This window comes from Anomaloglossus baeobatrachus, chromosome 4 (assembly GCF_048569485.1).
Source record: "Anomaloglossus baeobatrachus isolate aAnoBae1 chromosome 4, aAnoBae1.hap1, whole genome shotgun sequence".
In the NCBI taxonomy this organism is placed as follows: Eukaryota; Metazoa; Chordata; class Amphibia; order Anura; family Aromobatidae; genus Anomaloglossus; species Anomaloglossus baeobatrachus.
In genome coordinates, this window is record NC_134356.1 from 585035547 (window position 1) to 585062683 (window position 27137).

Genomic DNA, 27137 nt, shown 5'->3' on the forward strand with positions numbered 1-27137 from the left:
AGTGGGGCAAGCTGAACTGCAACACCAGGGTTTGATTGTGATCATGAATGAACCCAGTGATCATAACCCGAAGATAGTGCTGGGAACCAATGTGATGGAGCACTGTATGAGTGATGTGTTGGCCCTACTGCAGCAGTTGGCCGCCACGGCGGCGGGGAGCCGACAGAGAGCTGTGCAGCATGAGATCCGAGCCTTGATGTACCGTCAGCATGTAAAATCAACAGGAGGGGAGATTGGTGGAGTGAGAGTGATGGATGCCGCCCCGTTGACTGTGCCCCCCATGAGTGAGATGATGATTTGGTGTAGGGCAGCAGTAGGGCCTCAGGGGCGTGACTACCCTGCCATGATAGGGCCCATACCCTCTGAGCACTGGCCCACAGTAATGGCAGCCAGAGGGGTGGTAGATGTAAAAAAAGGGAGAGTGCCCGTGAGGGTGCTGAACTGCGGGGAGGAAGAAGTCAGGCTTCCCCGGTATGCTACACTTGCCAAGTTGCTCACCCTAGATCCCCACACTATCCAAGATGCAGCTCCTCCAGTCTCACTGCCCACTGCCAACACTCACCCGCCCCAAGGAGAGTTAGAGGGGTGGCACCAACAGTTACACGTGGGCACTGACGAGACCCCTACACATCACAAAGAAGGGGTATACAGGGTGGTAAGGGAGTATGAGCAAGTTTTTAGCAAACATCCCCTAGACTTTGGTCAGATTAAAGGGGTCCAACATCATATCCCTACTGGTGAACACCCCCCTATCAAGGAGAGGTACAGGCCCATTCCTCCTGCACACTACCAGTGCGCCAAGGACATGTTGAGGAATATGAGGGAGGCAGGGGTTATCAGGGACAGCTGTAGTCCCTGGGCCGCCCCGTTGGTACTGGTTAAGAAGAAAGACGGCACCATGCGGATGTGCGTGGACTACCGGAAGATTAACCAGATAACACATAAGGATGCCTACCCTCTGCCCCGTATTGAGGAGTCCTTGTCCGCGCTGAGAACCGCCAACTACTTCTCCACCCTTGACCTCACCAATGGGTACTGGCAGGTGGCCGTAGCGCCCGAAGACCGAGAAAAAACTGCCTTTACCACCCCTATGGGACTCTGTGAATTCAATAGTATGCCGTTTGGGCTGTGCAATGCCCCGGGTACCTTCTAACGGCTGATGGAGTGCTGTTTGGGGCACTTGAATTTTGAAACCGTCCTGTTGTCTCTGGATGATGTAATTGTGTATTCACAGATGTATGAAGCCCATCTGGAACACTTAGCCGAGGTGTTCGCGTCCCTTGCCAAGTATGGGATGAAGTTGAAGCCCTCCAAGTGTCATCTGCTGAAACCCAGGGTGCAGTATCTAGGGCATGTGGTGGGAGCAAAAGGTGTCGCCCCCGACCCAGAGAAGATCACTGCCATCCAAGATTGGCCGAGGCCAACCACCGTGAGGGAAGTAAGACAGTTCCTGGGTCTGGTGGGGTACTACCGTTGCTTCATCAAGGGATACACGAAGATGGCTGCCCCCATGCAAGACCTCCCCGTGAGACAAACCAAGGGTGGTAGACCCATCGGCGCCCCACTGGTGTGGGAGGAGAAGCAAGAGGAATCCTTCCGTCAGCTGAAAGCGACTTTGACCGGAGAAGAGATCCTGGCTTACCCTGATTATAGCCACCCATTCATCCTCTACACCGATGCCAGCAATGTGGGCTTGGGGGCCGTCTTGTCTCAGGTCCAGGATGGGAAGGAAAAAGTGATTGCCTACGCTAGCCGAAAACTTCGACCAACTGAAAGGAACCCTGAAAATTACAGCTCTTTCAAGCTGGAGCTCCTGGCGCTGGTGTGGGCTATCACCGAGCGGTTCTGCCATTACTTGGCCGCAGCAAAATTCACCGCTTTCATGGATAACAATCCGTTAACTCATCTAGACACGGCCAAATTGGGTGCGCTGGAACAGCGGTGGGTGGCCCGGCTAGCCAACTACGACTTCACAATCAAATACAGGACTGGTCGTGCCAATGTTAATGCTGATGCACTCTCCCGGATGCCCCACTTGTCAGAAGAAGGGTGCGAAGATGATGACCTCGAAGAGATTGAGTTGCCTGCATTTCACCAGCCACCAACTGAGAAGGTACATGTCCACCAACAAGGGATGAACCTGAATCCACTGCCCAGCCAAGAGTGGCAGGAAGCTCAGAACCAGGCGCCCGCTGTCCGCCTAGTCAAAACTCTGGTGGAGCAAGGCGCCGCTGGAATAGACCCTGCCGCCCCAGCTGAAGCCCAACGCCTGTGGAAAGAACGGGCCCGGCTGCATCTACACCAAGGGAAGTTGTACCGTGAGCTGGTTAACCCAAAGACTCATGAGCAAATCCGCCAGTTGGTGATTCCCCAAGCTAATGTGTCCACCATTCTACAAGCGTACCATGATGGTGCCGGACACTTTGGATGGAAGAAATTAGAAATGCTGCTGAGGGAGCGGTTCTATTGGAGTGGGATGCGGGAGTCTGTGGAGGCCTGGTGCCGAGAGTGTGGCCCATGTACACTGAGAAGGAAGGACGAGGCCAGCCAGAAGGCACCCCTGCACCCGATTGTTACACATCAACCGCTGGAGCTGGTCGCCCTGGACCATGTGAAGCTCACCCCCAGCCGAAGTGGGTACACTTACGCTCTCACCATAGTGGATCATTATTCAAGATTCATGGTGGTTGTCCCGGTCAAAGACCTGACCGGCCGTACTGCCGCTAGAGCTTTCCAAGCTTACTTCTGTCGACCACATGGATACCCTGAGAAGGTGCTCACTGACCAAGGCCCAGCCTTTGAACCAGAGGTGTTCCATGAGTTCTGTCAGCTGTGCGGCTGCAAGAAGATCTGGACCACGCCTTACCATGCCCAGACCAACGGTATGTGTGAGAAGATGAACCATTTAGTCCTTGGCCTCCTCAAGACGTTGCCACTAGAGGAGCGGAACCTGTGGCCGGAGAAGCTGCCTGACTTGGTCGATATGTATAACAATGTCCCATCCAGCTCAACGAAGTGCACCCCAGCATATCTGATGAGGGCTCGCCCCGGCCGACTGCCGGTGGACCTGGAAATGGGACTGGAAGCACCAGAGACCCTCCCCTCGACGGCTGAATGGGACACCCGGCGGAAGGTTCAGTACCGACAGATTCAAAAATATGTGGAGAAGAACTTGATTCAGAGTCGGGAACAGCAAGAGCGGCGCTTCAATCAGAAGGCGTCTGCTGGCCCTTTCCAGCCTGGAGATGTAGTGCTGAAACGGAAGAGGAAAACCCACAAGCTGGATGATCAGTGGGAACAAACCCCATACATCATACAGCCCACAGGATGGGAAGATGGGAAGGCTTACCAAATCAGTCGTGACCAAGGGGGCACTTTAGCTACGGTTTCCTGGGACCATCTGAAAAGGTGCCCACCAGCATTGAGGACAATAGCTGAAGTACCGGTTCCTCCACCAGCCGAGAAGGCAAAAGAGGTAATCCACACCGTGATGGGTGACTTCCCAGCGGACTGGCCTACACAGAATGGCGCGGTGATTGTTCCAGTAATACTGTTCCCACAACCCGTGGATGAAGAAGTGAAGGAGGAGATCAACCGTGAGCCAGAGCCAGAGCCAGTGCCCAGGGATGAACCTGTGCCCGACTCCCCTATGCCTCCGCCTGCCCCACACATTAGCAGGGAAGAGGAACTGATCGTTACCTCTCCCCCGCTGCCGGCCAACACTGATACCGGACTCCGGAGGTCCACTCGTACCAACCTAGGTAGACCCCCACTTAGGTACAGGGAAACCGTTCTTTAGAAGTGTGTGTGTTTGTTTAAAAGTTGAAAATGATGATAAGTGAAATGGAACCGAGAAAGTAACCTGATTATCCTACCGTGATTTGGAAAACCGGCCGTTGCCGGCACCGTTGTCCCCGTGGGGACCGATTGAAGTTGTTTGGCATAGAGAACTCTCTATGGACAAGCCCGTGAACTTGCAGGGCAACCACAAACGTTAGTGGCATGTAAATAAAAATGATGTTTGTTGCAGCACCGTTACCACCTCCGGAGAGGCAGATTGGAGGGAGGGCCCGCAGTAGAGCAGGCTGGGGCCCAGCCACCACAGGAACCGGTGGCTACCCTCTGGAGGGGAAGGACAGATCCCGCTCGGGTAACTTGGTTCAGGACTGGGGTCAAGGGGTGCTGCCTGTTTCTTAGAGGCAGCATCAGGGCCAGGTTACTTGGGTGGGAGAGAGCGGCAGCAGCAACCGTTTAAGACCGTTAGTAACGTTTAAGCAAAGTGCCTCCCGTTGTGGGATGATGTTAATTTAATTGTAAGTATTGTTTTATCTTTTTCAGAAAAAAAAAAAAGGAAAATAAAACCAGTGTTGTACGGGCAGCCCGAGGATGGTCTGCGTTTTGCTAAGGGGGAATGTGACGCCCTGGGCAAGACAGGGGTCACAGGTCACAACACCACACACACCCCACATTCCCTGCAGGAACACCAAGGTCAGAACACAAATCCTTGTTGCCTTCCTCCAGGGGCTGATGTTCACACCAGGGGGTGGGCCAGGCGGTTGGCTCCGTCCACCGAGGAGTTCACAGCCCTGGAGGCGGGAAAACCAGGCAGAACAGTGAGGGAACAGTTAGAGAAGAGTTAAGCTAGGGAGGTGAACGAGTAAACAGTGGAGTTGAGAGTTGAGTAGAAGTGAAGTGGCAGTGGAGCTAGTGACAAGAGTGGAAGTGATCGAAGAAAAGTGACAGTTTGAAAGCCTGAAGTTGGTCCGGGTGTGTGCCCCGGACTGAGACAGCAAGGTTGACAGACGGCGGTGACAGTCTTCAGGAGAGGCTGATCGGAGGTTGCCGAAAGGACCGTGGACGGGTGGTGGCCCGGCGGTACCGGAGCGGTATACAAAGAGAAGCCAGCACCATTGGCAGGGGCCTTTCGGATCCCGGCAAGGCTAGGAGTTGCCATAATTTGCCAAATCCGTCAATGAAGGGGACCTCCGGGTCTCCCAACAACCAAGTCCCGATTGAAGGCAACAGTCCGACCGTGAAGGGGAGACACCGCCACCGCCAAGGCACCAGTTTCCCAGGGCCAGCGCCTGCGGGCAAGAGAGGGGCTCCTCCGGCTCATATCCAAGCTGGGGAGCGGGTTACCGGTGGGAATCCATCGCTACCAAAGAACCGTACTTAGGTGCAGGGAAGTGACCGTCACCGCTAACTGCAGGGAACATCAGCACCGTAGCCGTCCGAGGGACCCGTCCAACCAGCCGTTTGTTTACCGTGAACTGTGTCATCATCCTTGGGCTGAGTGAGTACCTTTGTGCCGTGCGGCACAGTGCTGCCCCTGCGTCCCTGCACCTCCACAGGCCCCATGACCCGCCTTGTCCACCATCCAGACCTCCCCATCATCGGGCCCCGGGACTACCAAAACCCCTACCCACGGAGGGGTAAACCAACATCTAGCTGCTCCATATCACCACTCCCGGGATCCCCAGACAGAGCAGCGGTGGTGTCCACAAAATCATCACAACCGTGGGTGGCGTCACGGACATTAATCAAATTCCCCACCAACAAATCAACCCCCCTTTCACTCACGGGCGAGGAGCACCGCTCGAGTCCCCGGGATCCAGCCCATCGCTCGAGCCACCGAGTAGCAGCAGCAGCCGCAGAGCAGCGGCGGCCGGACCCGAGCATAGGGAGAGCGCAGCGTTGACACCCTCCTCCCCGCCCGCGACACTTACAATGTATGAGTAAGTAGGGGGTGACACAATAGGTCGAACATGCTTGTTATGTGTGGTCCGGCCATTATATTGATAAATAAAGGTTTTTATATAAAGCTACATGATTCAGTCATCAGTTATCATGTGCTACTGGGGGCCAATTACTGCCACAAGGGTCAAACAAAAGGGAAAGGTAGCAAGGAGACTGTCAGGAGATGCAAGCAGCGCTTCCAAAGGATGGGTGAGGAATCAGTAGGTAAGTATATATTATATTTTTTTTCTCTACACAGTTCTAGGTAGTTTTTTGTAAACAGAAAAACTATTGGACAACCCCTTTTTTTCATATCTATAAATATAAAAAAAATTCCAATAGAAGAAATAGAACAAATGTAAATAACCTTTAAAGTAAATTCCTTACGATCTGTGATTTGTTCCTGCTCTGTATTATCTATCTACCTATATGATCACTACATAATACAAAAAAACGCACTTTTTGAGTTCCATATTGGCTTTTCAGTCATTCAGGAGGCGTAGTTCTTTTACAAAATGCTTGCAATTCTAGTGATAAAAATAAGACCCTTTTCCAGTATAACGACTCCCTTCTGGCATAAATGTTTCAGTCGGTTAATGCCGTCGTTTATTCCCCCGTCTGTCAGGAGGCAAGTTCTACTGATGACCTTAGTCACTGCCGAGCAACAACTGAACCTACTTTTCACCAGCAACTACTCCTTGTACTAGTAAAGGGCTTAACATTTCCCGTGTCCTCATGTCCTGTAATGAGAGGTGGATAGGTTAGCAGAGAAGGGCTTACAGTGCCGCAGTCAATGCCGTCTACCCTCGTGTTCTATGACTGCCGATGAGAGACAGTACGGCAATGCCATATGCTTTATTAGTACAGCACTCTGAACACTGTTTGGTTAAGTGATTTTTAGGGAATCAGGATGGTACTTAGGAGATTCGTTTTGTTCTCCCATCTGGCCCCCCTGGTGGATCTCTTAGAAGTTTGTTTATGTATAAGGCTGTAACGTGCAATGTACTACAGAAATTGACAACATCCCAATATTGGTTCCTTCAGTTGTCTCTTGTCACTTTCAAGGTCAAAAGTTACAAACTAGAGCTTCTATCTGTATTCTGTATATGCGCAATCTACTATATCAAGTTTATCTTATTTCTGCAGCAGAAAAAGTACATTGGATCTTAACAATTCAACATCCTTTTACAGCATACCAATATATAAAAGGCTCAATAACAGCTTAAATGGAACCTGTCATTAAACATACTCCTGCTAAACTGCTGCTGTAGTTCTGTACATAATACCGGTAGTAATAGCTTTATAAAGATATCTCTCTTTAAAATAGACTTTCTAGAACAAAGCAAAAATAAAAGGTATAAAGTAGGATGTCCTACCTGTTAGGATTCAAGGGGGTGGTCCTGGTCTCCTCTGAAATTATGCACTTGTGACTTAGGTTGATCTGGGCAGCTAAAATGTCCTTCTTAATTATCTATCTTTACACCCTATCCAATTTTGTAATTTGCTTTTAATACATTTCCTTTTTCTTCTTTCTATCTAGCTAATCCCTAAATGTGTTTTTTTTATGACTGCACTCCCTGTGACATTTCGTTTAAGAGGTGTTCCAAATGTGACTTCACAGGAAGCTGGGGCTGTACTCACTACCCTGCAGCGTCACTGACCTCAAATGAATCGTCATTGGGGGCTGTGACAAAAGCAGTGAGAGACATCAGCACTAATCCCCAATTATTATACGTTTGAGTGTGGTGCTAGAACTTGTGGGGCGGTGTCACTCGCTGCTTCTATCTCCACCCCTGACAACATTTTTTTTCCCAGAAGCCATGGCGGTGGCAGAGATAAAAGCTGAGTGCAGTCACATTTCTGAAAGCGTATATCATCATGGATGCAAGATGTCTTCAGAGGGGGCAGGGATGTAAGAAACTAGTAAGTACATTTAAGGATTAGGTAGATAGGGGAGACAAGTAGGGTAATGTACAATTTGAAAATACATTTTAGGTGCCAGACCAACACTTTAACACAAGTCCAGTGCACCCCCTTTAATGCGCATGCGCCAAATGATAAAAAAACCTGACTGGTAAGCCAAAGCCGTATGACTTTTGGCCAAAATTCTTCAACCCCTTGCAATATTGTAAAGAATTTGGCACAAACTTCCCCCAGAAATAATACCATTAGACAAAGAAGAAAAGAGACTTAAAAAGATACAAAAAAATTGTACCTCTCTTTAAGGTGGTATATTCAAGTTTAGAAGGTATCCCCTATCGATAACTTCCCGATTACTGTTGGTACAACTGCTGGGATTTCTACTAATCCTAAAACACGAGGCTATGAAGATCTCCATGTGAATGGACCTCAAATGGATCACGTGAACTGCTGACCCATTTATTTTAATGGGAGTTACGAAGACCGAGTGCAGCGCTCGGCTATCTCTGGCAATCCTATTATGAATGACTTTAGTGGCCATGATCATGATCGACTATTGTTGCATTCACATTGGGTGCTTCATAGCCCCGATGCTTGGGATCGGTCAGACACCCAGCGATTGGGAAATATTTCCCTATCCAATGGATACGGGATAATTTCCAAAATTGAGAATTCCACTTTAAAGGAGAGTAGGGTAAGCAAAACTGAGTGAATATGCAAAAAGCAACACTTACATCTTTCCGTCTCAAATACATTCACATGCTGTCAATCAAAATCACCATGATAACACTTTTTCGGTAAATATGCTTTTGATACTTGTGTGAAAATAATGTTGTGATTGTGTATTAACAGCAACCAGAAAAATAATTCAGAGATCAGTTAGTCCCATCGTCTAAGTTTACGGGATGGTGATGACATTAGATTTCTGATACATAACGTAATGACGGTAAACCCAGAATGTCAGGATCAAGCTAGTCTGTGTTCCTGAAAATACCCACAAGCTGGTCTCATAAATATCATGACAACCTGTGAAGGCAATGATGTGACAGAATATGGAATTAATAGCCAGGTGCTGTCGCTAATTATAAAGGCTTTCTGTAACCTACGTTCCCTGGTACACTGTGGTTTTTACGTTATAGCAGTAATTGGCTGATCCTTCTTTGATAGATTTTTTTCACACCAATAAATGTGTCATGATTCCCTCTTCCATACAACTTGTCACTACTCCAGGTGAAGAGGAATAATAGTAGTATCAGATCGAGATGAGCGAATCTTTTGAAATTCAAATTTTCCCACTTTGTCAAATTTTACCCAAAAATTTGAAACACTGAGAATACATTTACAGAAATGTTAATTCTAGAAAGCTGCAAAATGCATGTGGGGGAAAAGAGAGCGAAAAAGGACCATGCTGACCACAAGAGGTTACATTCTACAGGAGAGAGAATCCCACTGACCAAAGGAGCTTACACTCTACAGGAGAGAAAGGACCCCGCTGACCATAAGATCTTATACTCTACAGGAGAGAGAGAGGACCCTGCTGACCATAAGAGCTTACACTCTACAGGAGAGAGAGAAAAGACTCTGCTGACGATAAGAGCTTACACTCTACAGGAGAGAGAGAAAAGACTCTGCTGACGATAAGAGCTTACACTCTACAGGAGAGAGAGAGAGAGAGAGAGAGAGAGAGGAACCCACTGACGATAAGAGCTTACACTCTACAGGAAAGAGAGAGAAAGGACCCTGCTAAATATAAGAGCTTAGACTTAACTGGAAAGAGAGAAAGGACCCCAATTACCATAGGCGCCTACACTCTACAGGGGAGAAAGAGAGAGAGAGAGAGAGAGTGAGAGAGAGCGAGAGAAAGAGAAAGGACCCTGCTGATCATAAGAGCTTACACTCTACAGTCTACAGGAGAGAGGACCCCACTGACCATAGGACCTTACACTCTACAGGGGGGAGAGAGAGAGTGAGAGAGAGAGAGAGAGAGAGAGAGGACCTTGCTGGCCATAAGAGCTTACACTCTACAGGAGAGGGGACCCCACTGACCATAGGACCTTACACTCTACAGAGGGAAGAGAGAGAGAGAGAGCACCTTGCTGGCCATAAGAGCTTACACTCTACAGGGAAGAGAGCGGACCCTGCTAAACATAAGAGCTTACACTTTACTAGAAAGAGAGAGAAGACCCCGATTACAGAGAGAAAGAGGACCTCATTTACTTTAAGGGCTTACACTTCACAGGCGAGAGAAAGAGAGGACCCAGCAGATTATAGGAGCTTACACTCTACAGGAGAGAGAGAAAGGACCCTGCTGACCATAAGAGCTTACACTCTACAGGCGAGAGAGAGACAGAGAAAGAACCAATCTAACCATAAGAGCTTACACTCTACAGGAGAGAGAGAGAGAGAGAGAGAGAGAGAGGAACCCACTGACGATGAGAGCTTACACTCTACAGGAAAGAGAGAGAAAGGACCCTGCTAAACATAAGAGCTTAGACTTAACTGGAAAGAGAGAAAGGACCCCAATTACCATAGGCACCTACACTCTACAGGGGAGAAAGAGAGAGAGAGAGAGAGTGAGAGAGAGCGAGAGAGAGAGAGAGAAAGGACCCTGCTGATCATAAGAGCTTACACTCTACAGGTTACAGGAGAGAGGACCCCACTGACCATAGGACCTTACACTCTACAGGGGGGAGAGAGAGAGAGAGAGAGAGAGAGAGAGGACCTTGCTGGCCATAAGAGCTTACACTCTACAGGAGAGGGGACCCCACTGACCATAGGACCTTACACTCTACAGGGGGAAGAGAGAGAGAGAGAGCACCTTGCTGGCCATAAGGGCTTACACTCTACAGGAAAGAGAGCAGACCCTGCTAAACATAAGAGCTTACACTTTACTAGAAAGAGAGAGGAGACACCAAATTACAGAGAGAAAGAGGACCTCGTTTACTCTAAGGGCTTACACTTCACAGGCGAGAGAAAGAGAGGACCCAGCAGATTATAGGAGCTTACACTCTACAGGAGAGAGAGAAAGGACCCTGCTGACCATAAGAGCTTACACTCTACAGGTGAGAGAGAGACAGAGAAAGAACCAATCTAACCATAAGAGCTTACACTCTATAGCAGAGACAGAGAGGCTTTACAAACAATAAGAGCTTGCACTCTACATGAGAGCCTTACACAGTGACTCTGGAGATGGAAGATGACGCTGTACAAACTTTGCTCCACTGGGAACCACTGTTCTGTGATGGCCCCAGCACTGTACAAGGTATCATAGCATGTCATTCCTGCAGGGCATTATTGAGAGGCTCCTGCGGCCACACAAAATATTAGCCTGCTCTGATTCTTCAGCATTGTGGGAAATAGTGCTGGGCAGGTTATATTATAAACTAAGAGTTCAATCTCAAAATGTTAACATTTTTGTGAAACCAAGAATTTCAGCAATTTGATTAAAACTTGATCATTTGCAGATCGATCTTCTCATCTCTAGTAGTAGAATCTACAAATACAGTAATGCCGTTTCTACACTTTTATACTGTATAACAGGAGTCTCTGATGGACGTCATTTAGTGGCATCATTCTCATGTAGAGTTTCATATTTAACTCCAAATACAACACAGTATAAACTCTATTATGCAGATCCATTCCTTTTTTGTAGTATAACAAGTCACACGAATGAAAATGTGAATTGGGTTTAGAAGAAGCCTGGCCATTAATGATGAGTGAGCGTGCTCAGCACTGCTCATTACTTGATCGAGCATCAGGATGCTCGGCTACTCACGGAGCTTGGTCAAGTATTGCGGGTGCTTAGATATTTTGTCCTTGAAACAATGACCACAAAGCACAGGCTTGCTTCACTGCATGATGTGTGCAGGCCCCCCAGAGAGAGCAAATGACAATCTCTGAATCATGTAGTGTCTCAAAAGAAAAAACAAATAAACCCCACCCTCCATCCCCCAGGAATGTTCTCTTTATGGCTGGCGGTATGTGGCCTATGTATATGTGTTGCCCACCTGCAGCGATTGCCGCAGGGACTCCACTCCACCTTCAGGGACGCCGCAGGGTCTCCCTCGTTGGTATCTCTGGCCACAGGTATGTCAGGTTTATTTACATGGGAGTCATGACGCCACTCACGGTTTGCGGTCAGGGTTATGGGTGACCGCCACTGCAGGTTTAACAAGTGTCTGGGGCTGATGGGGCTCTGCAGTCAGATGGTATGGCCTCCTGTGAGTGAGGCTGGCCACAGGGACTCGGGTGCGTGGAACAACAGGTCCCAGAATAACTCAGACTCAGTCCAAGATGTCTTTCAACTGTGCTTTACTCACTTTCAGATGGTCTGTGAGGAACCCAGGCGATGCTGAGATTAACCAGGAGGAACCAGGTATCCTATAGGCCAATCTAAGGGTAATCATTAACTCGCCTTCCTAGCACTTCTTGTTTCGGATAACCACTGACTTGAAGTACCATGGGATTAATCCAGGGAAGTCGCTACTGCCTTTTCTCCCCTTTTTGGACCGTTTGCCGGCAGCGTGGACCAAGGAAGATGGCTCTTTGCTCGATCCTCCTTATGGGCCCCCTCGTTGCTGCTGAGGCTTGGACTCTAGTTGGTTAATATGGGACTTGTGGTTCCCCTCACCGGCAGGTTTAGCAGATCAATAAATGGGCGTCTACTCTAGGGACCTGTTCCCAGTGCATGCCTAGTCACCGGAGTCTCCGTACTCGACCAACTGACTTCTTCAGCGTCTTTCTGACCGACTTGCTGGTAACCGTTCTCCCCCGCTAACGGTAACTACACGTGCAGGATCTGACTAGCGTGTAAGCGCGCGTCTCTCCTCCAGCAACCCTCTTCTTGCGCCTACTGCTACCAGACTGGCTAGCTCGTCCTACTTTCCTTACAGCCGCTGCCACCTTAGCTTCCAGCCCCTCCCCTACACCCCTAGATGAGATGTGGAGGAAAGCCCCCTCGTGGGTCTGCCCAAGGGTCCCCTCTTAAGGTGTGGAAGACCTGGTTGCTATGTGTCTGTGCGTACACACCCTATTCCGGCCTTTGAAATTACCTGAAAGCACTGTCCCAACATTGGGGCAGTACTCAGTGGCGCCTGACCAGGTCAGGGGCACCACATTTACAGGGTGGGCCATAAGTATAAATACACCCTGGGTGAGCCATGGGCGTCATCCATCCTCAAATGTTTTGCCCCTCCCATGTATTAATATGCCACAAAAGGTAAGTTGATATGAGCAACTACTTCATTTTATCAGGGTGTATCCCTACTTATGGCCACCCTTTATAGTCAAATTGCCCAATTACTGACTTGCATTATACTAATTACTCGATTTGAGCTTTCAGAGAGTCTGACCTGCTCGACTCAAGAACCGAGCACCCAAACATTTTAGTGCCCGTTCATCTCTACTGGCCATAGTTCTATTTATGTGTATGGTAGAAAAGGTTAAGTATGTCACCTTTATGCTGCACAATTGAGTTCCATGCTAAGGTCTACACGACACATCTGTGTGTACAGTCTCTACTCCATGTTATATTGGGTAGCTGATTTTTCCATTTTTACAGAATGAATGTGACCTGCTAAGTGTGGCGCTGACTGAAAATACTGAAGCTTTTAGGGAGTACATCAAACGGCTGCAATTTACTTTTAAGAATAACATTTTTTACAATATCAGTCATTTACTGTTTTCAGCGAAACACCATGAAGTACTAAGTCAAACCCGAATTATCCTGACATCACTTATAGATTTTACTGCTAGTGGTACAGTATACTGGTCCAGCCGCCGCTGGCTGCATCTCCTCCATACAGACACATGAATGAGTGCCCTGAACTGTCATTACTGCGGCAGGTGCACAGCTCGGATTTGGAGCATTTATAACCCACCTGCAGATTAGAAAATGTGAATAGTACCATGCAGGAAAGGCTGCTGGCCCTCGAAGCCGTTTCTGCTGAGCAAATGTATGACTACCGGGTGATCTGCACTCTGCCTAGCGCTGGATGAAAAGGCAAGCAGGCACAATTTTCTAAGTCTCTTTCTGCGCTCCTTTTAAGGAGACAGCTGTGACTATTTTTCTTAAAAAAAAATGCTCACCCAGTGACAAAAAGAATACAGGAAATAATCAAATCGCAGAGCGAAATGTCAAAGCGGCAGTAGGGCCACTTGAGCTGCAAGCTATTCCCATCACAAACATCTTGGCAATGTTATTTTTCAAAGCGGGCGCTGTTCAAATGGAAACAAGCTGTACTGTGTTACTGCGCCTGTAAATAGGAAGATAAAAGGCCAGATCGAAGCACAAGCTAAAATTGGGTTTTTAGAAACCTGCAGACTAAGAAGAGTGTTTGGATGGAGGTGAGGCTGATTACTATGTGCAGAAAGCATTTATTTGCCCGCGTGTTCTGTACATTTTATTAGCTGTATCTTCTGTATTTTTAGAGATAAAGACCAAGGCTTAGATGTGTGTCTTATAAAGTAAGCCTGGACACTGGACCATAAAGGGTAAATCTCAAGATTATACCCAATCTTACTGTTTGCAGAAAATTGTGGGCATTAATATATGGAGAATTACACAGCCATCAATCCAGGTGGTTATTCCAGGCAAAAAAAGAAACAAGAACGTATTGAACTATTCTAGATTATTTAATTCTTAGTTTATTTTTCTAGATTTTCTACAAAGGGACTTTAGGGTCAGGACTGCAGGCATCATGGTAGATGGCAGAAATATCGTCTGTGACTACGACTACTGAACAGAGAGCCTACAAGCCCTGTCAGATATGGTGGGTATAGCCAGGCCTGGACTTGCCCACAGGGGAACAGGTCAATCCCCAGGTGGGCCCTCCCCACTCATATGAGCAATGATGGGCACAATACACTTGATTTTCTAAGACAACATTTCATCATTCATTTAACAAAGTATTATTACATGGAGACAGAGGTAGGTTCCTGAATGAGGGTGATGTAATGCAGTGGGCTCCCATTGTCCATGTTACTGGTGGGCCCTTTTCATCCCAGTATGACACTTCATACAGTGACTGTGTGCTCCAACATTAGTCCTGTTTTTTTTGACAATCAATAATGTTTATTTTGTTTATGGTTTTGTCACGGTAACTGAAGCAGGGACCACTAAGCTTGGTTTCAGACTAGGGACCCTGCGCTGTCCCTCATCCTAGAGATACACTTAATGGTAGCTAGGTCTGGACCGCTAGTGTAACCCTAATTCATGTCTGAATCCTGATCTACCACCCCCTCACCCCCACCTCAGGAGAGGGCGGGGACCTGAGTTGCAAACCCCACAAATATCACAGACAGGAGAAAAAGCCCAAACTCATACATACAGCAATAAGACACAGGGGAGAGACACTAAGTGCCCAGAAAGAAATAAACACAGGGAGGAAATAAACTAACAACACAGATATTTCTACACAACACAGGAAAGTGCACAACAGATCACCAGGCTCTAGATGCCCATTAAAAGACTGGTATCGCTGAAGCAAAGCTGAGCTAGATTCAGCTACGAGAAATCGGATCCAGCACCTTATAAATAGTAAAGGTGGCTATGAATGGTCATTAGCAGCCTAAGCTCCTAGCAGCAGTTCACAAGCCAGCAGGAATTAACTCCTGCTGGACTGAAGAGCAGTGAATCAAATACAACCGACGCCTGACTCAGGCTGAACAACTATGAGACCTCAGGTGGCTTGTCAGACTCTGCAGTGGGAACAGAGTCTGACACCGCCATGACACCCAGTGAGTACAAAGCAGAACACCGCAGGACAGTCGTACCAGCTCATACGCAGGCCTTAGCAGTGCAGAGGAAAGGGCACCTGTGCAGGCCTGTGCTTCAACTGGGCAGATTGTCAGGGATTTATAGATGATATAGGACATGTCATTTATACTGATCAAGGCAGGAGGAAATTCTGCTGACAGAAGGGGCTCAGACCCAAGACCACCGGTGCCTATTGATTGACATTCAGCACATGAGACTTATAAAAAGGTATATTTGAAGGTGGAGTTGGAGGCTTGTAGAAAGGTTGATGGACTGTGTTAATAGCCCAGTTAAGGGTGGTGGCTTCAGTTTATATTATTAAAACCTAGTAACAGGTTCCCTTTAAGAAATAGTTACTCTGCCTTTTGTCTATCTATTGCATGCCTTTGATACAGTTAGGAGAGACTGAACATGAGGAATGAGATTAGAAGGAAAGACTATGAAAAGGAAGTTCTGGGAAGCTTAACTTTAAGGTAATGGGTCTGCGTATGTTGGCGTTATCCAAATATTCTGCTTTTTATAGATGTGTTCCTTTATTTACAATGTGGTATCTAGATTTTAACCTAAAACTGGGATTTACTATTTGTGTGATTTCTTTCAGGAAAGGGATATATGAAGATTTTCTGTCAGTTTTGTGTGTACGTCTGTTAGAAGGTGACAAAAGACAACTCTGTAGTTTGTTGGGTAAGCTTCAACCGAAGGACCAAAAGCTAGGGCTTGAGTTTAAAGCTTGCACCAAAAACTTTTGTCATCAGAATACAAAAGTTTTAAATATCCTGCATGATGGTTAGTTTACAGAGGAAGTGGTTTTTTTGGGTAATTTATAAAGGCCGCTTTACACGCTACAATTTATCTGACAATATGTTGTCGGGGTCACGGTTTTCGTGATGCACTTCCGTCATCGTTAGTGACGTCGTTGCGTGTGACACCTACGTGCGACTCCAAATGATTGCAAATAGGGTGAAAATTGTTGATCGTTGACACGTCATTCAGTTTCAAAATATTGTTCGTCGTCTGGAACGCAGCAGACATATTGCTACGTTTGACACCCTGCCAACGAGGAACAACATCCACACGACCGCCTTGATCAAACAATATATTGCTGAACGATGTAGCGTCGTTAGTGAGATGGGTACGTGTGACTACTTCTAAACAACCTATGAGCGATCTCAGCAAATCGTAACAACGATCTGGGCGTGTCACATCGCTAACGAGATCGCTAGCAATATCGTTGTGTGTAAAGCAGCCTTAAGGCCCTGTGCACACTAGTAAATGGAATTTTCTTAAGAAAACTCCGGACCCTCTGAAAGATTACCGCACCTGCGGTAAAACACCGCAGCAAACCGCACCCTAAAATCGCATGCGGTTTTACCGCGGTTTGCTGCGGTATTGACGCGTTTTTTCCGTGGGTTGTTCCCTGCGGTTTTTGACCATTATCTATAGCAAAAAACGCAGGAACCTGCGGAAAAGAAGTGACATGCAATTCTTTTTGCTGCAGAAAACCTGCAGCAAAACCTGTTGGTGAAAAAAAACCCTGTGTGCGCACAGCATTTTTTTTTTACCATAGGCTTTGCTGGAAAAGGACTGCAGCAAGGTTATGAACATTTTCTGCAGCAAAACATGCAGCAAGACTGCAGCAAAAACCGCAACATGCACACAGGGCCTAACTAATGATGAACGAATCCATGCATATTCCGGTTTGCTGAACCAGCATGGAATAAAAAAAAAATCAAGTTTGGCAGCCAAATTTGAACCCGGACAACGAACCCCATACAAGTTAATAGGGACGAGAAATTCAGGGCTGTAAAATAGGCCTAGTAAAATGGGCAAAGTATAATCAAAAACTCCGCTGTAAGTCATTACAATAACATGCAAGACCTTATAATCCCTCCACCGAGTATAAGCATATGACTCGTGGAGAGAAGAAGTGACCGGAAGAGACGAAATATGAAATAGTTTTATTAAATTCATTTGTTAAAAAACATATAACAACAATACACAATAGTGATTAAAAGGCAGGGAGATTCCCAAGATGCTGGCAGCGGGACAAATCCAAAGTAAGCCAAAATATCATGCATAGTAGCAAAACCGCAGGACAGGTATATGGCTAAAGGAAAAATATAATAGCCGCAAATCACAGTGAAAAAATGTCTGCTGGTAATGGCAGGCAAATCACTAAATGAAGTGGAAAAAAATATACCTCGGTATAAAGGTCTGTGTAATCCAAGTGGTCGGTGTGTCCGCTACGGACCCCGACACGTGTTTCGCGACTTCTGGTGCACCCCCTGAGGAAGTAACGAAACACGTGTCGGGGTCGGCAGCGGACACACCGACCACTTCGATTACACAGACCTTTATACCAAGGTATATTTCTTTCCACTTAATTTAGTGATTTGCCTGCTATTACCAGCAGACATTTTTTCACTGTGATTTGCGGCTATTCTATTTTCCTTTAGCCATATACCTGTCCTGCAGTTTTGCTACTATGCATGATATTTTGGCTTAGCATACTATCCTTTATACCTTGGCCATCAATATCTTTGTATTGCGATATTTGCACAGCACTTTTCTGCACTTTCATCATATGTATATGTTGTATAGCAATAATTAAGGTTCTGTATATATGCACTGTCACTTTAGATTTGTCCCGCTGCCAGCATCTTGGGAATATCCCTGCCTTTAATTACTATTGTGTATTGTTGTTACTGTATATGTTTTTTAACAAATTCATTTTATAAAATCATTTTATATTTCATATTTCGCCTCTTCCGGTCACTTCTGCTCTGCACAGGTCATATGCCTATACTCGGTGGAGGGATTATAAGGTCTTGGATAGTAAAATGGGCGTAGTAAGTGCTAGGGGGCTACACAGAGCTCTAGTAGAGTGCTGCCTTAGAGAAAAATGGTCTTTAATGGATACATTCCATATTAGAAATCAGGCAATTATTCACATAATATACATAATAGCAGATTTCCATACACATAACTTAAGGATGTCAGCATCTATCAGGCCCTATATGTCAGAAATTTCCTCCTTGTTCCAATTCTCTTGGAATTTAAGGTTTAGAGGTCTGGATTACACTTTATCCATCATCAACACTGATCCATATATTTGCCTGTATAAAAGAACTCTTTATTTATGTATGTATTCCAAAGCTTGGAGGCAGAATAAATCTCATTTTTTCCGTAACAGGATGTGTTCATTAGAATCCCCCAAAGGAAAGCTTAGTAATAAAGCTCAACCATTAATATTGCCTTCATCAGGTTTGGCCTTGAGGCACGAATATATATAAATGCTTGGGAGGGGCAGGAGAATACAGAACGTCTTCATTATAATTCTTACAGATTAAAAATTTTGCCCTGAAAAATGATTTCTAATAGAAATTCGATTGCAAGCTCTTGTGGGTGGCAATGCCCTTCGGTCATACAAGTCTATATGTGTACAGACGTCTTGGTGTAATCATTCTTATTCAGGGAATGCCCTATTTTCCTTGCACACAAAAGAAAATGAAAGTCTGCTCTCAATGGCTACAAGCCTAATGCTGCTATATACCTAGAAGGAAAAGATACTTGTCAGTGGGTGATTAAAACACATTGCAGCGATGTTATCGGATGAATAGATATGCTGTGTGGTTTATGATGGAGGACATATGCTCTCATTTACAGCAGTGACTGGTAAAGGGAACGCACAGAAGACAGAGCCTATTGTTTAAATCAGTTTTTTATGTTAAATGCATTTTTTTAATTTCTGTTAATGTTTTATTTAGATTTTCCATATTACTATATGTATAAAAAATTAAAAATCTTATCATTTCAACTGACTATTAGGCCTTTACACTAGACTCATATTATCTATTTTTTTTTACAGATGTTTTTTCAGGAGTCTCATTATCTGTACAGACAGGTTACAAATGAAAAGTAGCACATCTATACACAGAAGAGGATAACACCAGCAATGTCATTAGGTGTGTCATGGGGTATGTAATGACAAGACAGGTGACCCTAGGCTGGCCCTCAGACTAGAGTCCCTTATCTTGTAGGTAGGCTTGATGGTAGCCAGGTCCGAACCCCCAGCGTGACCCGAACTCCCATCCGAGCCCCGATCTTACTCCCACTAACCCTCACCCATGGGACAGGCCAGAAAACACAAAGACTAAACCCCACAAAAAAAAACACGGACAAGGGAGAACGAAAAGTTATACACACAACACTCAAAACACACAGGAGAGACTATATGTGTACTGCGAAATAATGAAAAAGGGGAGGAAGTAATGTACAACAGGGGAATGCTTACACCACTCAAACTCAACACGGATCACCCTTAACAGAATAACCACCAAAATCGGGATAGCTGGATCTTATACAGAAATTATCAGGGGGAATTAGCAGAGATTTGTCTCTGGGGGTATGTATTATTTTCTGTGCATGATCCTGCTTTCCTCACTGATCTCACTGCTGACAAGCATGGGAGGGTAATAGAGCAGAGCTGTGTGTCATTACAAACACCTCTTGCAGCTCTCATCTTACAAAAGAGCTGACAATGCTGTGTGATAAAAGCTGAAGATGAACTGCAGAGCGAGCTGTCAATCAAAGTGCAGGGGTGTGCTTAGAAGTGCCATACACAGTATAATGAGCAGTAATGTGAACAGTAACTAGCCTCTCAGTGCTCACCTCCATGATTAACATTTTTTACCTGCAGATTAACCCTATATCTTTAGGTAAATAGTACTTTCCAAGGTGTCAAGTTTTCTTTAACATGTTACAAAGTCACCTCAAGAGTATGTATAGAGTCTGCCTTCCCCTGCAAAAAGCTAACGGGTTATCACATTAATTATGGGAAATCAGACACAAAATACTACAACATATTGTAATACCGCCATACAAGTACCTATTAAAGGGGCGCTTCACTTCAAACAATATATAATTGTTAAAAGGGTCCCCGAAAAATAAACTGACAACAAATTTTTCTCATGTTGCAGTCCACATGAATCAGCTGTTATATGGGGGGGGATTAAGGCCTCATTCAGCCATCTGTTTTCTCATGTACAAGAAAAATGGACCGATTTTGGATCAAATTTTGATCACAATTTGATCTGAGTGTCATCAATTTTTTTTGTATGTGGAGAAAAAAAAAGATTTCCAACTTCTCCTTTCTGACAGTCCATGATGTCATCTGATTGTGGTCTGATTTTTTCACAAACCTATAGGCTTGCATTGCCAATTTTGATCCAACACTCAGATTAGGGATGAGTAAAATAAGTCCATTTATTTCACACTATAAAAGTACAGATATGCGGTATAGGCAACCACAGTAGATTTCAAGACAAATGATCCAATGCGTTTCGACAGACAAGTTTGTTAAGTCTTATTCATAAATGTGCGGACATAGTGACACACTCCAGAACATGCTAATGGTGAGCTGGCTTATTGTGTGTTGTTTACAACTCTCAGATCAAGATCGGAAATGTCTTCACAATATTCTGAGGTCCATAAAAACGATGGACATGTGAATGGCCCCATAGACTATCACAGTGTGAATGCTATCCATGGAAAATACGGATCACACTCGTACCAGAATATCAGATGTGTGAATGAGTCCTTAGAGAAAGCATTCCATTTTCCCTACAGAGCCATCACTGGAGACATAAGACATTACACAGTGTTGTTTCAAGTCAATTTCTCTATAATGGAAGAAAATAGAAGTTCTTCAGAAAAAGAAATGTTCTCTGCTATAGCTCATCACTAGTGCTTTGAGAATCCAATGAGCACTCTCTCACAGGTGGTGCCTTAAGGGCGCTTTACACGCTACAATATATCTTACAATGTGTCGGCGGGGTCACGTCGTACGTGACGCACATCCGGCATCGTAAGGTACATTGTAGCATGTAACAGCTACGTGCGATTGCGATTGAACGTTAAAACATTCATTGCATGCACCTCGTTCAATTCCTAAAAATTGAACGTCAGGTTGTTCATCGTACCTGGGGTAGCACACATCGCAGTGTGTGACACCCCGGGAATGATGAACAGATCTTACCTACGTCCTGCGGCTCCCGCCGGCAATGCGGAAGGAAGGAGGTGGGCGGGATGTTTACATCCCGCTCATCTCCGCTCCTCCGCTTCTATTGGCCGGCTACCGCGTGACGTCGATGTGACGCCGAACGTCGCTCCCACTCCAGGAAGTGGATGTTCACTGCCCACATCGAGGTCATATGGACGGGTAAGTACGTGTGATTGGGGGGTTATTCCTTTGTGTGACCCGTTCAATAAATTGAACGTGCCGCACATACGATGGGGGCTGGTACGATCGCATACGATATCGTATGCTGGATCATATGGTGTAAAGCAGGCTTTAGAATAACAAAAGGGGAAAGAGCCGGGTATCTTGCTGCACTATACACCATTCAAATGAGGGGATATAATTTAATCAATGTCTTTAATGAATATTGCCAATAACAGGTCAACATGATACCCGATTCTTTCCCCTTTTGTTATTCTGCTGGATCACTTCGGGGCTGCGGCTGTTCCATTTTAAGCCAACACACAATCATAGGAGTTATGACTCTCACAACCCCTCTAGGTGAGTGTACCTACTTCCATTTTTTCTGTCTTTTATCAGTTAAGACCCTATTGTTCTACCTCTCCACAGCTTCCTTCAGGTGGTGCCTTAGTAATGGGTCAGCGACCCCTCCATATTTCCTTCAAACACTACTTGACACTCACGAATTGTTTCTCTTTATAACTTCTTTATTCAACGCGTTTCGGCTTCACAGTATAACAGTCTTCATCGGATATCTGATGAAGACTGGTAGCACCATGAGAATGGACCTTCATTATTCATTGCTCTAATAGGGTATATAGAAATGGCTTTTCTAAACTTAAAAAAAAAATATTTAACCAGAATTTTGATTAGGTAGTATGTTGATTTTTTTTTCAGGTGACCTCGATCAGAATGATTTGGTGCAGATTTTCTGTTACTTTCTGTAAGATTACATAAAAACAGGGTGTTGTGTATCTTAAGAAGTGCAGGGTGCGATACAAAACCAGTCACCTGTTTATAGAAAGTTTCTGTGCTAACAGCTGCCAGTCCTTTCCTTTGGAGTTAGGCGTGTCGAACGTTGCACATATCCGCTGCCTGATGGAGTGTGGGATCTTGAAGGCTTTCGGACCAGTGTGTGCCAGGAAATTGCTGTCCTCTGGTGCAAAGAAAGCTATGGTTTCACGCTCGTTCTGCATGGAAATATACAAGAGATGCTAATTAGAGCAGCCAATTAGGAATTAATGATACTATAATGCTTATGTAGAACAAGCCAGCGTAAAAGACATTCAACACCTGTGAAAAGATGTCAACACCTGTGGAAATAAATTAAAGAATTATGTATGCACTTGTTTTAATTGTTAAGAATATTAATATGCAGAATAATATAAATCTGACAAATATGATCAGTAAACAGGATATGAAGTATTCAAATACAGCAAAAGAGAATTACGCCGATATATGAAACCACAAGAGATTGGATTCGACAAGCTAAATTGTACAATGAATTCAATGAGAGAGGTTTATTAGGGCAGCAATAAACCATCCCAATTAATCAATCAGATTCTAGCTCTATTTTTTTCCCCCCAATTTTTTTTTCAAACACACAGTGGGTGGTGACTTGTTGGCTGAAAAATTGTATGCCAATAAATTTGAGGAAAGTAAAGCTGATTCAATTAGAATAATTATAAGTTTGATCAAAACTGTATGATTAGACCTTATCTATTGGTACAGTAATTAGGGATGAGAAAGTTTGGATTCCATACCAGACACCAGGTGTCCGGGTTCCAAACCCCAACACATACTTTTACCTGTATGTCCAGTTCATGTTCGGTTTGTTATCTGAATAAATCTTGTTGAAAGCTTGCAGAGCAGATAATCAGCAAGCTTTTCTGGTGTGAGCACTTCCATCCCCATCATAGCCATGTCAAGTAATGGCATGACTGTGATTGCCCAGGGAAATCATTGGAAAAAAAAAGGAAGTAAAATTGATAAAGCAGGATATACTTACAAGTGTTTGCTATACAGCTGTAACACTGCTTCCCATCCCAAAATTGATACCCAACCGAGATAAAGCCAACAGCTAGGGGCTAGTATTCTCAGCCTGGGGAGGCCAATGGTTATTGGGCCCTCCCGAACCTAAAAATAGCAGCCCACAGCCACCCAGAATTGTCGCATCAATTTGATGTGAGAATTCCAGTACTTTACCAGTCTCATCCCAATTGCCCTGGTGTGGTGGCAATCAGGGTAATATAAGGGGTTAATGACAGCTGTGATTTGTCAGCTGTCATCAAGCCCTGGATTAGTAATGTGTATGGGTCTATGAGACCCACCCATTCCATTACTAATCCTGTAAGTAAAAAGAAAAAAACATAAAACAAGGAAAAATTCTTTATTTAAAAACAAAACAAAAATACACCCTCTTTTAGCAATTTATTGACCCCCAAAACATCCATGCAGTTCCAAAGTAATCTACACAAGGTTCCACGGTGATACCTGCTCTGTGCATGTGCAGCTTTGAGCAATGACGTAACTGAGTTCACCTAAGGTCACAGCTGGAGGTTCACATGGTACCACAGATGTGGCCTCAGGTGAACTGACCTGAGGGGAACTCATTAAACTAAGTGATTTCACCTTAAGTGAAGTCATTGAACTCAATGCCAGATTACCAGATTAGGCAATGTGTGCACATTGGGTATTTGGTTGTAGACACTCCTGCACCAAATCTGCAGCTCCTCGCAAAAAAAAGCATCAACATCGCACTAAAACTGCATTGCATTTAGATGCAATTTTTTGTCAGAACATGCAGATTTGGTGAAGGAATTTGGAGTATGCATCTCTTGGCAAAAAAATACAGTTTTCTGCCAGAAGATGCAGGTCTCATTTAACTCAATGAGTTCACTGAGTTCAGTGAGTTCACCTGAAGTGAGCTTACCTGTGGTCACAGGTGGGGGACGGTGGGAATGTACAGCTGTGACTGCAAGTAAACTCAGGGATGTCACCACGCACTGCTTCGGCTCAGTCAATGTCTGCCTTTAGGCATTCATGTTCTATAATGTTCCCACACACTATGACTTCAGTATATAGCAGAGCCAGCATTGTTGTGAGACTTCCTATGAATTACGTCAGCTCTGCAAGGGTGTTTTGGGGGTTATTAAAGGGGTGAAAAAAGGTGTGTGTATTTTATTTCAAATAAAGGATTTTTTTTCAGTGTTTGTGATTTATTCACTTACAGGATTAGTAATGGAGGGGTCTCATAGACCCCTTCCCATTTCTTATCCAGGGCTTGATGGCAGCTGACAAATCATAGCTGTAATTAACCCCTTATATTATACAAATTGCCACCGCACTAGGGCAATCGGGATGAGCTAAGTAGGGCGCGAGAATTGTCACATCTAATGGATACAATAAATCTGAGCAACTGCGTGCTCGCATTTTTGGGCTGGGGTGCCAATAGCCATGGCTCCTCCCATTATGATAATACCAGATTCATCTGTCTGCTTTACCGTGGCTGCATATCAAAGATGGGGGCAACCTTACGTTTTTTCCCCCCTCTATTTTGATATCTAGTCATGGTAAAGCTCAGAACTGGGGGCTGCAACCTGCAGCTGTTATTTTACCAGCGCTATCAAAATAGGGAGGTAGCCTACGTCATTTTTTAAAATTATTTCTGTCGTTCTTTTTACATTACTCTGCAGCAAACTGCAACCAGTCACAGATGCGGATTTAGAGTGGGATGCATGTATAGCAGTCTACAACCAATAACAGACACTGGCACAGAGAGTGGGTGCAGGAAGCAGTGAATATTGATATACCTTAATCAGCGGACCCATAACACAGCCTGACTGCAGTATGATTCTCCAGAAAACACGATATTTATAACTATCCTGTTCTTACCATTTAACTTTAATTTGCAGCCCCCTACCGCTTACTATGACCATTTTACAGCTCAAAACTTCTTGTCCCCATTGACTTGTATGGGGTTCATCGTTTGGTGTGAAGTTCGGATGTCAAACTGGAATTTTCATATAGTTTATGTTAATTAGGCAAACCCGATTATCCACGGTTTCGCTCATCACTAACAGTAATTTAATTTTGTTCATGTGAGTGGCACAAAGCTGTGTACAAAAAGTTGCACCCCATTTGTCAGGCCATGCGTGTTTCACCTTCTCCTTGCATCTTCTAACCTATTCCCATACACCCCCCTTTGAGAAAATCCTTCCAAAATTCACTGCTTTCCTTGAGGATTTGAAAAGATTCTGTGAGTGTCTGGGACATTTGACAATTTTTCTAGGATTCTCAAAGATCTCCCATTTTCTACTGACATGTATAATTTTACAGTTAAGGTATCTTAATGTAATTCTGTGTATAATTCTGTTTATCCTAGAGTTTTCCTTTTAATGGCCACTATGTGAATGTGCACTTAAATTAAACTTTTATCAATAGGTGTGCTGTCAGCCCATTCTTTTGGTTTTGTTCATTTTTTTGTACGGTGTATAATTAGGGATGTGGCCCCCCATTTTTGACATGTGCACTTGTCTAAATGTTTTTCACGGTCAGGTGTTTAAACATTCAGGCCTGGCTTCTGTTTTGCCCTATCTATTTTGAGATCTGCCAGCATGTAATGAGGAGAATAACTAGAGATAGGACGATCTTGATTAGGTACACCTTGTCGCAGTGGGATGACTTTGTCATGATGTGGACTAGGGGAGAGTCTGGCGTAAGCCAAAAACATACAATGGCAAAGGTAACACCATAACAAACAAGGGCTACACCAGGGACACTTAACAATGGAGGACAAGTGAGAGGGAAGATAGACACTTCCTCAACATACCTGCCACTGTACTCTGCACTCCTAGCCAGTTCCTATACAAGTTCCTCACCTGTCACCAAGCAGGAATCTGAAGCCCTAATCAACCCTACAATAGTCTCTGGCTAGGGAGTGGGCAGGTGAAGAACGCTAGCCCCACCGCAGCATTAGAACAACGCACCGGGGAAGGAAGACAGAGCGGGGGGAACACTCTGCACCAGACTGCTGCAATCTGCAGAAAAACTGCAGCTCCTTCCACCTCCAGGACCAGCATCCAAATGGCAAAGAGAATAACTGGCACCCTCTGCTGGTAGCAGAAGGTATATAAAGGGACTGGGAGTGGTCCCAAACTGGAAATATCTAAGCTGGCAATTAGCCTGCTTCCTGTTAAGGAATACTGACATTAACCCTACAACTACCAAAGGAAAGAAAACACATTTAATGTTGAGAGTCAAGAACGGAAATGACTCTTGAGAACTGAATCTGTCACTAGTCTCAAAATGTAAAGAGGCAGCTGTGACAGGCGTATACTCTTTTTTTGATCAGAAGAGTGTCAACTAGATACCCTAATATTGTTTCATGTACTATCTTCTTATATATGTACTGCAGTGTATTTGCTCATTTTTTTTTAACCAGTGATATTTTCTCTTAATGTAATTCTGTAAAACAAAAGACACCACCACATAGTAACTAAATGGAAAACTTGCTTTACGTGCACGTATTTTCCAGCAGTCTTGATTTTTCTGAGAAAATCCTATGTCGAAGGAAGGGAAAATGATGCTTTTTTTTGTTTTTTTGGCTAATGCAAAGTGTCTATTTTATGTGCATTTTTAGCCCAGGGTTCAAGTATTTTGTGCTTTAAAATTTTATTAGATATA

General features: G+C 44.9%; 1 protein-coding gene across 3 annotated transcripts in view; it reads right to left on the reverse strand.

The window, feature by feature from the left end:
* The window catches only part of UNC5D (unc-5 netrin receptor D), a 952147-nt gene that overhangs the window by 19681 nt on the left and 905329 nt on the right, over positions 1 to 27137 (reverse strand). For all 3 annotated transcript variants that reach the window (XM_075346117.1, XM_075346118.1, XM_075346116.1), the window contains one exon: positions 22464 to 22642. In XM_075346117.1, the coding sequence (XP_075202232.1) occupies positions 22464 to 22642 (179 nt within the window). The remainder of the gene's footprint in view (positions 1 to 22463; positions 22643 to 27137) is intronic.